The sequence below is a fragment of the Epinephelus fuscoguttatus genome, linkage group LG5 (genome assembly GCF_011397635.1).
Source record: "Epinephelus fuscoguttatus linkage group LG5, E.fuscoguttatus.final_Chr_v1".
Classification (NCBI taxonomy): domain Eukaryota; kingdom Metazoa; phylum Chordata; class Actinopteri; order Perciformes; family Serranidae; genus Epinephelus; species Epinephelus fuscoguttatus.
In genome coordinates, this window is record NC_064756.1 from 19965219 (window position 1) to 19979002 (window position 13784).

The 13784-nt window shown below is 41.4% G+C and overlaps 1 protein-coding gene across 1 annotated transcript in view; it reads right to left on the bottom strand.

Moving 5' to 3' along the window:
- Positions 1-13784, bottom strand: part of gosr1 (golgi SNAP receptor complex member 1) — a 32944-nt gene that overhangs the window by 18986 nt on the left and 174 nt on the right. The window contains exons 2-6 of the mRNA XM_049575474.1: positions 13345-13459; positions 11013-11100; positions 9995-10102; positions 9706-9797; positions 2850-2924 (exon numbers count right to left, since the gene is read on the bottom strand). Of these exons, the coding sequence (XP_049431431.1) occupies positions 2850-2924; positions 9706-9797; positions 9995-10102; positions 11013-11100; positions 13345-13459 (478 nt within the window). The remainder of the gene's footprint in view (positions 1-2849; positions 2925-9705; positions 9798-9994; positions 10103-11012; positions 11101-13344; positions 13460-13784) is intronic.

Below are 13784 nucleotides of genomic sequence, written 5' to 3' on the forward strand. Positions count from 1 at the left end.
TTTTGGTTTAAAAAGAACGAGGCGCACTTCCGCCACGGAAAGGCTGTTGATGACTTGTGGGAGGAGCTGTTGATGACGCCGCACGTGCAACCCACTGGCAGTGGACTAACAGGAAACAGCTGATAGCAGGAATGAGCAGCTAGTAGCAAAAAGGGAATGCAAACCTCAAAGACACTGTAAAGATGAGCAACTGGGGAGACAAGGAATTGCGCGCCCTCCTTGCCCTCGCAAACGAAGAAGCCATTAACCGTCAAATGACGGCAACGGGGAAGGATGGGCCAACTTATGAGAGAATCGCCGAAGGACTGACCAGCCGCAGCTTCCCTCTGAGTACGTCACTGTTTACGTCACACGTTGAGCTACACGTTTTGTTACTTGCTCACGCCCCCCATTGCCCCGAAAAAGGCACATTCTGTATGAACAAAAGTAGGCAGGCAGTTTTGTTTTTATACTGCTAATGCTGAACGAAGACTGATTAGGCTTTCCTGCAAATTTGCACAATTCCTATTTAAAAAGGGCTTATGTGACTCTTGAAAACCTCTGCCGAGCTTCACTAACAGAATGCTACTGCAACTAACCTTCATTAATAAACTCACTTAAGGGGTCTAGCAGTGGTAGCATTCTTGTCTGATATGAGACAGAACTGTCAATTTGTTTCACTTTGTTCAGAAACAGTCAACTCAAACTCTGGAGCGGGCCGATTCAAAGGTCTGGACCCAGGCAAGTAGCATTCTGCAGCTAAGTTACTCCCTTGGTCAACCTCTTTCCTCTGAGTCCTGAACCTCAACTCAGGGTGTCTGTAAATACAGAGTACAGATGTGACCAGTGCTCTCTTACTCCCAAATTGACTGTAAACTTGTAAATTGAACTGCTGATGACAAGAAAAATGTTGAACTGATGAATCCCAGTAACGACTGTACCAAAGCAGTGACAGACTCGCTGTGTTGGAGGTGTAGCTGTGAGGCAAATTGTGATTTGTGATATTGGGCTTTATAAATAAAATTGATTGATTGATTAATGTCATGACAAGATTTGTCGGGCAATAACCAACCAGGAGGAACACTGAGTGTAAATTATATGGTGACCAAATCCCCCAAAATGAGTCCCACGTAAAACCCTTCTGACAAACTCCAGCACAAGTTGTATCCACCCATCAGCAACGGACAGCATGAAGCATCGATTGCTGCACAGTCAGTTTTTGCTGCACAGCTTTATTGCCATGTGCTACAGATCCCTTATGTTACTGCCACATAGCATGGCAGCTGTTACAGCCACAGGGATAAAAAGAACGAAAATGGTACTTAAGAGCAGTTTTCTAAGCCACGTTTGGGTCACCTGAAAACACTGATGCAATATCCAGCCATAAAATTAAAAACATCTTACAAGGGCCTGAACACAATTACTAGTGTTTCACAGACCTGACAAAAAAAACACAAAACATGCCATACAAGTATACACAAATGTGTGTGTATACCCACACATCCACACACACACACACACACCATATGTGTAGAAGGCATTACTGTGGTTGAGTCACCTCTTGTTATGCTACTTTTTTTTGGGCCAAATTTAATCCAAAGTGTAAACGACTTCTTTGTACATATAGAGTGCACATAGAACAATGAAAAATCACATTAGTGTTCATGAAAAATCTTTAAATGTTCAAACACTGCCACGTCATTGCAGGGTTATCTTATTAATGCATTACATTTCTAAGGTATTATTGTTGTTAAGTTTAGCCCCTGTGTATGTGTCACTCTATAAACCTTTTTTCATTTCATAAATTGAGAAATAAACATTGGCATTGTCATGTCAGAGTAGGTGCAGTCTGTTCTGAAATGAATTAAGAGGTCTCTGATGAAGTGTAATTGAGGCATTATTCCTTTGAGAGGTTGAAAGAGGAAACAAACATTTAGCCGCAGAGAAAATCAATCAGACTACTTCAAATTTGCTATCTACAAATTATCTGATGGGATTCTCAAGCCGGGGCAATGTAAAAAGCTCTTCTGTGTTTTACTCGTACTTTGGTTGAGTGTGTGTGTGTGTGTGTGTGTGTGTGTGTGTGTGTGTGTGTGTGTGCCCTGCTGACATCCAATTTTATCTTCCACACAGGGTGCCTCTCACAGAAGTACACACATACAGATTTCACAAACTTTGCTACCTCATGCAGTTCTGCTGTGCTGGAGAGTCAGCCAAATGATAGTAGGACACTAATGAGGTTGCTGGCAGATCATGGTTTGACCTACTGTGTCAGTATGAAAGGTATGCCGAACTTTTTACAGCTTTGAGTTGCTTAGTTAAGTTATAGAGTAGGAGACATGTAAACCCAACCCTGCCCCTGACTATATTTTCTTCAACAGAACATTAAGTAACGCACAAAGTTTTTTTTTAATCTCCACTGGCCAGGAAAGCACTCAAATCCAATCTACATCTTCTCCGCCCTGAATTATACACCAAACTTTAGATTAATGAATGCAACATCATGAAAAAGTGGCTCTACATTGGCGAGAGGGTAAAAGCATAAAGAGATAAAGTGCCAAAGGGTGCCAGAGCTTAACAAAGCAGGCATCGGCTACAGCAGTGATTTCCGGTGTTATTTCAAATGACTGGGCTGCACCATCAAGATGAGTTATCTCATCTTGATTTCTGGGAAGTTGAGGCAATTGCCTCGCCAGGAAAGGCTGTATAGCTCTGGAGAGTGGAAGCTATGTCCCTCTTCCAACTGCTGGGACTGATATGCCAAAAACTAACTGATAAATACCCTGAAAAACCTTTGTTCTAAATGTAACTGAAAAGTTGGATTCTCGATTACCTCACATGTATGGCAAAGAGAGGTGATGGGAACTTACTTTCTCAGATGCTCGTGCTCCTTTAGAAACAGCTCTGTTCTTCTGTTGTTGACCCCAGAGCCACTCTTGTATGTCCTGAGAAGAGCATGCAGATACACTGGTTAAAACAACAGTCACTTTGACTAGTCACAAATCTATTTGTGTAATGCGACACAACGCATGAAAACAGTGAGAGAATGGCATTTTTCACAACCTCAAAAAGATCCAAATCTCGCTATCTTTGGTTTGGATCCTGACAGACCGAGGTGACAGTTAACTGACAGTCGACAGCCTTGAGCCCGACCATCGGCTGTAGCTTTTGCAGTTTGTCTGGCACTAATGATTCTCGTCTGTTCCTATCAGCGGCTGTAGGAATCAGTCACTCAGAGAAAGTGCTATCTGAATGGCAACCCATTTAGTTTTTCATCACCACCACCACTTTTTCTTTTCCTCATCCACAGCCAAAACACGGCAGTGTGAAAAGAGTTTGCTAGTTGCAAAATGAGATTAGTCTCTGTCTGCACAAGCTCTTTGAAGTCACTCATTCCACTCAACATTGGGGACCTATCAGCACGGTACAAGACGTTGCTCACCTCAATGGTGTGGCGGAGCTTTGCTGGTTTGCACAAACACCAAACACACGTGACCTACAGCTCTTTATCTAACTAGCTCACAGGGGCTACCTATTCTATCACAATCCATTGCAATATTTACTCTGATCCACTGACAAAAAACACGAGCAGGACAGCTGTGTAGCAGTTGGCGCCAATACCACTGCATTTACGGCTTTACAGTAAAAGCTGTCTTGTGGTTCACCAATGGAAAGCTTTTAATGTGAAGCAAGCAGCAGCAGGAAATATTTGGTTAGCATTAACAGTGACTTAACACAACATATACAGCACCAGTAGAGCTGATCAGAGATGGTTGGCTGAATGCGGGGACGGGGTGGCACAGTAGGAGTGGAACCAAAACCTTACATTACACAGGAGCTCCTACCAAACTAAAGGTTGGAGGGGCAGAGATGGTCATCCTGTTACAAAGCTGGGCCATATATAGTGAGCCATCCTGGTTCTCCACTGCTATAGCAGCAATGAAAATGTGACAGCTCTGCGTGCCACAACACAGCTTAGAACACCATACTCGGCAGAGGGAGAGGGCCAGAGGAGCTGCTTGGCCTGACCTCCTCCTCGACAATGGGTCAGCGTTAGTGGAAGTCTAGAACTGTGTACAATTCTTATTATTATCTATGTAAGACTCCACTGATTCCATGCACATGCTGATAGCACCAGGCAACCTCAGGTTAATAAAGGAGCAGAAATGAAGTGGAGTCCATTACTAGGCTATCTGGTAGCAAAGCAGTCAAAGTTAATGGATGGGTTGTTGTAACTAATCACAAAGCAAACACGTCACACCCATTTTCCTTTGCCTGATGCAACTCCAGCTATCAGCATCCCTGAGCAACTGACACCCAGCCCCACCCTCCCATTGGGCGACAACAAGATAAAGAGCAGGGGAGGAGGGGGAACTGTGAAACAGAAGAGTACGCACACACACATATATATATACACACCATAAACATCCTACCCCACCCAGCCCGCTATGAGCAGCCCGAGAACAAATGTGCCTACTTCATCCCCAGTGCGCCATCCAATGCCGCTGAATGGAAGTACTATATTCAGTGCACACACAACACGCTCCACAGTGGCTGAGCCCAATCTGGCCACCCCACCAGCGGAGCCGATGCCTTTGTGGGGCTAGAATTGCCTGTGCTGACGGCCAGCTTCATCACTCCAGCAAGGCTTTTTAAAAGGGCACAGGTGTAAATCACAAGCGAGCTGTCATTGTTGTTGCTGACATTTAGAATCGAGGCAGGAGACAAGGAAGCGTTCTGAGGTCTGAGCTCAGCTATGCTCCATTCTATAGTTATGAATGGTGCAGCTGTGTGTGTGTGTGCGTGCATGAGAATGTTTTGCTGACAAAGCCTGCAAGCACACTCAGAGATATTGACACATTTTCGACAAAATGTCATATTGTTCATGTGGTTGCTTAAATGAGTCAGTGTGCACTATTTCTTTTAATCAGTGTGGTTCTTTTGTGTGTGTGTGTGTGTGTGTGTGTGTGTACTGCAAACAACCCGAATACACATAGGAATCTACAGTTAACAGCGTCCTGGCCAGGTTTACTCTGTGGCCAAGATCTCTACTGCCCTCTACCTGACAAAAGGGACAAAAGGCTCAGCTGCAGCAGAGACAGCCATCGCTTTATCTAGGACACGAATGCCCACACGTTTCAGGATGAATTGACCTTAATGTTTTGCTTTCCTGACACAACTAAATTTGCTATATTACATTAAAAAGCTTTAAAACCGTAACTAATAAAACTCACACAGACAACATTAGGTTCTTATTGTGATGCAACTTCTGAACTAGGCTGCTGTAGCCAAGAAGAAAACAAGATTTGGTTTGATAAAATCAGAAAATGTTGTGCGTCTCTGTGATGAGGAAGAAACGGTATTGTAGTTTTTACTTTTCTCACTGCAATTCTTTACTGTTGCAGACAGCAATACTGAGTAAACTTGGATAAAACTGTGATCATTGATTTTCTCTGTGCACACCTCTGATAAGATTAGAGGAAAAGTGTGTTAGTGAAGCTCACCGTTTTATTACTCCTCACAAGCTGCATAACAGTCAAGGCAGTTCAACGGATCAAGACTTGAAAAATAATAAGCTAGCTTCCCAGCTGTCGAGGATTGACTGCTCTCGTATATTCTCCGGTCCTACTTAATCACTTTCCCATGTCCCACCAGCAAAGGTCAATGATAGGGAGGTTGGGGGAAAACAACTCTTTGAAAGAGATTGTCTCATGTAACGCATGACTCGACATCTCATTGCAATGCGCTGCAGCAGCCACTGTTGTAATTCCCCTACCTGTGAGATCAGACGGTTCCCTCATTAGCAGCCCCTGGGCACATTAGTCATCGTTAGGCTGAGCAATGGGTCAACGAGACTGGCTCATTTCTATGCATTAGATTCATCAGCACTGAGCCCATTAGGAGGGTCAGTGGCACTCCTTAAGTAATGTGCTTTAATGAGAAGATTGAGAGAACTGTTGCATGTAGTGCTGACCCTGTGGGGTGGTACTGACTGAGCAGATACACAGTTAAAATGTGATTGCTCAGGTACATCGTGACTTCAAATTATCAATAAACAATAATGGCTGGGTGGTGCATTGATCAAAGTAGTCTGAAAAAAGTTAACTAAAAGAATAAAATTATTTGACCGGGGGAAGGGGACGCCATCTCCCTGGTTAGCAAAATGACCAAAAAGTATCCCCTTTGTTAACCTGCTATTGCTCTCCATCCACATCCAGACCCAGACAGTGTTGGAAAGAGGAGATTCTTAGATTTGTGATTATACCAAAACATGTCACATAACATAATGACTGTCACAGAACCATCGTGTTGAGAAAAAGTCCTTCAAAGTGGCTGCAAAGATACATGACAGAGTCCACTGGTCTTCTAAACTGGGAGCGCATGCTGTATTCGAGGGGCTGTCTGGGAGTGAAAAATACAGAGAGGCTCAGGGACACTTTTATTTTGTAGCAAACAAGGTAACAAAAGCAAGCATACCCAACTACAACACAGTAAAGGAAGAAAAGAAAATATGTAAATTTAGATTCATTTTTTGTGGAAGGCCCTTTTGATTATTTTGATTGCTACACCCTTAAGGACTAAATGAATATGGATAATTTAAGACTGGACAAATATTTGGACTTTAGGACCAGTCAGGGAGTCAGCACTTTTTTTATTTCTCTCTTGTCCACCATGCCTGTAAATCTGAATGATTTATACTTTGGTGCTCATGGTTTCCATAAATTGACTTGTGAAGAATTCAACCAAGCTAATGATGTATAGCAAGTCCATATTGACAGAAGTTTAAATATTCAAAGTTATATTTTGACGTGATGCTAAGCCACATAGAACTAGCTCAGCGGCTAACCAGTGGGTTTTTAAAAGTTTTAATATTCTGAAAGTCAAGACTGTGTTTATTTGAAATCAGGTGAAAACCCACTGTCCCAGACCGAGCAGCTACCTCCAGGGCTGAATACTTAAGCAATGAAGAAAGACAACACGCACTCTCAAAAAAGAAGAAAAAAGTCTGGAGGTGCTCGGCAACAGAACAACAGTATAAACAAGAAAAAGCCAGCAACACTCGGTGTTGTCTTCCTCAGTGTGTGACAAGACTTGACTGGTCTTGTCACACACTGAGGAAGACACTTGTCGAAACCGGTCTGTGTGTTCAACCGTCTGTACCAGTGAGGTATTAAAAGTTGCCAACAAAGGACACCGAGCGTTGCTGGCTTTTTCTTGTTTATACTGAATACTTAAGCAAAAATTCAAGTGCACAAAAAATGCAGTTCTGTGAACGTTCTCTTGAAGCTGGCTCCAGAAGCCAATAAATACCCATAGACCCCCATGTTAAAATGCCCAACTTTACAGCAGAAATAAATATGCTTACAGCCTGGTACAAAGAACGGTTTTGGTTGCTATTGCTAGTTTTAACATTCATGACATATACAGGGGTGAATTCTTTTTTTATAACTCACTCGTCCACATTTTATTAAGGCATAAGATTACACATATGCAAGGGTGGGCCGCTTAGAGTGACCAGCTGTCTAATGACAGTGTCCTCAGTAGGGCTGACCCAAAAAATTGGAAGCTTTGGGGCGTCGGTGGCTTGGTGGTGGAGCGGGAGCCCCATGTGCAGGGCTGTTGCCGCAGCAGCCCAGGTTCGGCTCCAGCCTGTGGCCCTTTGCTGCATGTCCTTCCCTCTCTCTCTCTCCCCCCTTCACGCTTGAGCTGTCCTATCAATTAAAGGCTAAAACGCCCAAAAAATATCTTTAACAAAAAAAATAAAATAAAATCAAAGCATCGAAGCTTCATTCAATGGCACGGGATTCGAAAAAAAAAAGGAATATTCTGCCTTTTATTTTCCTTCTGTTTTTTGGGGGGACCTTGAACGCAACACTAACCCCATTAGGCCGAGTAAAGAACTCATCTGGTCTGATTGTTGCATGAATTGCCTAAAAAAAGTTTCACAGTAAATCAGAGAACAGGGATATTATTATTGCCACGGGTTATCTGAAATGGGCAAAGGTATTCTTTACTTGTGAGTTAAGGGAGAATAGCTATCATGTAATTAAAAAAGAAAACATCTCCAACAAAGAAATAGCAAGCCCGACGTGCAATGAATGGAGACCTATTATCCTGCTTGAACACAGACGACTAAATTCTTTCAACAATGTGACTCAAAATAATGATAAATTAGATTTTATTGATGCTGATGGTGACATTTTCCACTGGTCTGCTGCGCTCCAAGCCTGGTGTCAGTGACACATGCTGCTCTCAGTCGCGCATCTGTCTGCTTGCGCTGCAGTGCGCGCCAAGGCTTTTAATTTTTAGTGTTAAATCAAAAGTTAAACACTACTTATCAGTAACCACAAGTGTTTTTTCGTCTGTGAATATTTTTATCTTTATTCTAGGGTTGCAAGAAACTACCTTTTCACCATAATTTTTAAGTTATTAACTTTTTTGGACTTATTTTTCGCTCACCCACCCCGGTTATTGAAGGCTTCGATTTAAAATCGTTCTGAGCTCCGAAGCTTCGACTTTCCAAAATGAAGTTGAAGGTCAGCCCTAGTCCTCGGTCTCAGTCAGACCCACTCCTCTACAGCTCCAACCTGTTGCTCAAATATGGTCACTCCTGGCTCCAAAAAAATCAAGATGGCAACAGCCAAAATGCCATACTTGAGGCTTAAAAACAGGAATCCACGAACCAATGGGTGACGTCACAGTAGCTACGTCCATCATTTTTACAGTCATGTAATGGATCCTGCCTTGTTACGATAATGTTAAGACTTTAATTCATAACTTCAGGAAGAATATAAAAGGAATTGAGTCAATCCCACCTGTTTAAAAATCAATGAATCACCTACAGTGTACATCCCCCACATCCAATACAAGTCTGTGATTACACTGATACAACATTTTTCTGGTAAAAACCAAGAGTTAAGGAAATCTAATTATTTAGTAATATGAGGACTGACACCCATGCTTTTAAATGGGTTAATGTGCGAGAGCTTAATGAGAAAGAGTTATGATATAAAGTGACTGTGAAGCCTTTGGAACAGGTATGACTGTATGAGGCATCTGCAGATGATCTGCATACAAGATAGATGGAAAGGGATCAATAGGAATCCTGCAGTGCTCACCGTATGCTCACTACTGTGTCTTACAGATCAATAAGCCATTACCAAAAAAAAAAAAAAAAAAAAAAAAGAAAGCCAAAAGAGTCATGGTCTGGGGGAGCCTCCATCTCATTTCAATACACTCACTCACGACTGAGCCAATCTGAGCAGAGGACACACTTTCTCAATACAAGGCCAAAGAGACCATAAATCTTCTTAGGTTTTAATGGCCAACATTTTTCAAGAGCGTGCCAAGTGGAAGTCAAGGTTCAACTATCCCTCTAAGGAATATAAGGTCTACAACTTAGAGGTACTGTGAATAATGCTTGGCAGTTTTTATTCCTGTACAGCCGCTAAGACCAAACACAAGCGATGCATCACATGACAATATTATTTGTTTTGTATGCAATGCCAGCACCAGTTTTATGTGAGTGAGACAGTATGTGTGTTGACTTTGAACACCTTCACCAGTCAATACATTTAATGAGTTATCAATAGTTCTGTGTGATGAAACTGCATTTAGAGTGTGAGCAATAAACTACAGAGCCCACATTCCCATAACTGTGGACACATGCTGGTGTATTAGCTGTATGGTCAAATGAATTAAAAGGTGGTGTGACAGGGTACTCACTCAATGTCTTTCCTGACGGACCCCAGCAGGTCCTCCCTTTCTCGGATGGCCAAGAAGTTGCCTTTGGTCTTGTGGAATTCATGCGTGTAATCCTGCGTGGAAAACAAATCAAAGTGAGAATGAAGAAGGCATGGAGGCAGAACGAACGGTGAACACAGAGAAGGAAAAAATGGAAACAGTGAGGCATGTGTGCTTCATAAAATAGTTTGTAGAGTGGAATACATAAAAAGTATAGAAAACATAAGCAAGAAGAAGAAAGGAAAACTAATATGGAAAATGAGAAGCAAACCTGTAGGATATCTCTGTGTCTCTGGAGCGTGTGCATGAGCGCAGCATTGAGAGAAGCGGTACTCGGGGCGTTGGTGTACTCTGCCATCTTGTCATTCACTGCAGTCAGCTGAAAGAGATGGAAAATGAATGGATTGACAGATGGATGGAAAAGACGTCAGTGACACCAGGAGATCAGCAGATAAGGTTAGGACCCACAAAGCATCCCAATATGACATGAGGCATATGGAAAACATGGTAACACACATAGAACGTGTAAATTGGAGGATGAACACTTTATATCAAAGGGGTGTTTTTCATATAACCAAATGATGCAACATACATGTCTGGCAAGTCACTATCTGTCACCAAGTGAATTAACACAGTGGTGATTAAGCCTACTGATGAAAGCCTTTGCATTTGCAGTATTACAAAGTGGGTGTCTGGGACGACATCCCCGGGGAAAATGCACAAGCAGCGTACAGTAAGCGGCACGTTTTCCATCACCCAGCAGCGATCGGTCTGCCAGAGAGGGCAGGCGGAGCTACAGCAACAGACTTGCTCTTCAATTCACCTATGTGTGAAGCAGCGCTCTGCTAACGTTTTGAGTAAACGATTACTTTCACCGAACAAAAAAACAGCAAGGAGATGACTAGACGATGAAACCTTAAAAAACAAGTGCAAATCCACAGAGAAAGAAACAAATTTGACATTCAAAAGAAAGCATACATATGACACTGTTTGGATCTGTGGAAAATGGGATCCAAAAATACATCTGCAATTAAGGCTTATCACCATAGCTGCCACCAAAGAGAATAAAACAAAGATCTTCGAGATTGTAACTTTAAATCTTTAAGTTGAACTAAGTCAAATGCATTAAAGCACCCTGGGGTCCAGTGCAAACCATGTGAAGAATTAAAGCCTGCAGTGGGCTCTTTCCTTGATGAAAGACAAGACCCACGGCATAAATCCAGTGCTGTTCTTATTACAGTCTTTTTGTTGGCCTTTCACGGGCCACTGGCCCATGAGAATTTACTTACCTTGGCCAGCAGCTGTTCAATCTCCACTGACATGGTGTCAAACATCCTGTCTTGGGTGGAGTTGTTTAGCAGCGGGGTGGTGTCTGACCTTGAGAGGGGAAAACAAAGAGTGGAGGACAAGTTGTTCGTGCTTGTTTTAAAAAGGTTGCAAAAGGAAATCTTTTACAGAATTCTCATGTTTAAAAATATACTGATATTGATTTGAACCGTTTCATTGATTACATGATACACTGACGAAATTAAACGTTACACTTAGCAGCAAAACCTTATAATAAAGGAACAATGCCTCTTGAATCTTGAGCACTTAGGTTCAAAGTGTATAAACTGTGTGAACATTTTCAGCTTGAAATGAATGTGCATCCAAAAAGAAACAAATGCTGAATTAGATAATACTCACAAGCTTTATTCACTTTAATTAGAACTATTCAGGTGAACTGTTTTAATAACATGACCCACATGGCAACCAAAGCAAGCATGACCTACAACATTCCTCTGGGGAAAATACACTGATTCCCCCCATACACCATTTTTGTTAGATATATTACATGGGTAGTTGTGGGTTTCTTAGCAAGTGATAGTAAATGTCCTATTTAAGATGCATATTTGTACACTAATTGTTGCATGGGGAATCAAACCAGCACCACTTGGCAACACAGAATCTTTACATTTGACTGTTTCTAGCCAGGGGGTTAGTGGGGGGGGTTAGCCCTCTTATCGGTTAAAGGTCCAATGTGTAAGATTAAGAGGCACCTATTGGCAGAAATGGTATAAAACATTCATAACTATATATATATATATATATATATATATATGTATGTATGTATGTATGTATATATATATATATATATATATATGTATGTATATATGTATGTATGTATGTATGTATATATATATATTGTTTATATCTACAGACGGGTTACAGTAGAAACAACATGGCCAGAATGGACAAATCAAATCAAACACTGGCTGTAGACAGGGCCATCTGGGTTTTCACATCAGCCACCGTAGTTCTCCTATACATGCTTAACTGCTTAATTAAAATGACTTAAAATATTTTGAGATGCAACTAACACTTATTTTTGTTATCAATTACTCACACAATTATTTTTTTTGATTAATGATTTAGTCTTTAAAGGGTCAAAAAATTGCAAAATGCCCATTACTTATACCACAACCTGAGGTGACATCTTAACATTCATTGTTTTATCCAACCCTGATATACTATCTAATAATGTGTAGTTTGCTTTTATACCGTAAAACTTCAATTAGTAGCCGGGTTACTATTTGCATAAATCACTGAACTCAACAGGCCTATATTTGGGACAGGCGTCTACATGGGACAGGCCTTTAATATATTTTAAACAAAACTGTTGCTCAGCAAAGATGGGAAATATGATCAAATTGTTTATTTAAACCAGTATGAATATTACTTGTATAAAGCTTAGACTTCAAATAATATATCAGTTATGTGTTATGTTATGACACCTGTTTCACAGCCCCCGAGGATAACACCACTTTATCCTGTTAAAACAACATTCATAACTTGGATTAATTTTTATGAAAACACCTTTGATTCTTTTGATCAGTGCACCCTTACAGACTGAGTTATGAGGAATAGACACATAGTCTGACTTTATGACAGGGAGTGACCACTTGTTTGTCACCATGCTGGTAAATCTGAGTGACTTCGGGTTTTCTCTGGTGCCTATGGTTTCAGTAAAATGAAATCAACTGAGCTAATGATGTGTAGCATCTTCACATTGATAAACATTTATATTTGTATGTGCGATCTAAACAGCTCACTAATGTTAGCTCAGGTGGGTAGTCAACAAGTCGGTTTTATACATCCAAAGAACTTCTATAAAAGTGAACTGCTTGGCAACAGACCAGGCTTCTGATTGAGACAGGCCTTTATTTGTCAAAATGTGTGGCTATACCAGGCTAGTGAAAGGGACTGGGCGTTTAATTGGGACTAGGCTTTCAATGGAAGTTTAATAGTATATGACAAAGAAAAGCAGAAAAGTATTACATTTTTAGAAGCTAATAACTTGAGTATTAAAATAGTTGCACATTCATTTTCAATCAACTATTTGTCTCAACTCTGACATTACTATTTTACCCAACTCAACCTAACAATCCCAAACAGTTCAAATTAGTTCTTGCCTTGATTAAGTAGTAGTGTTCAGAGACAGTTTGACTTGCTATGTGTACTTAAAGTAGCTAGATAACTTTGCCTTAGGCCTACCCCTTCTCCCATAACCTGTATGACTGAGAATAATACACAGACATTTGCTGTGGGCGGCTGTCACTGTGCAGGTGTGACTGATCTTACGTGTCTCCTCCTCGACGTCCATCCCTTGAGCTGCTGTAGCTGGTGCACAGTTTACTGAAGGAGACCAACTTCAGGTCGAGTTCATTCTCCAACTGTCTGGCCTGCTTTCGCAGATCTATAACATGGGATCACACAAAGAATATTTTACCACTTACCAACGTGTCATTGCAGCTTGTTGCCAAGGCAAACAGTAAGGCTTTTAACTTGTACCACTGGAGTGAGCTGACATCAACACGTTTCTACTAATTAAATTATAATGTAATATGTGTAACAGCTGGCACAGCGGACTCCTGTGTCCAGTTGGTAAACCGTTTAGTGTGGCGACACAGATTTAACAGCTTAAGGAATAACGCTAATTTACATGGCGATGTGTTAGCTAGCTTGTTGCTGGCTTGTCGTTGTAGAGACACGTACATGTTTGAGCCACGGACACGCGCCGA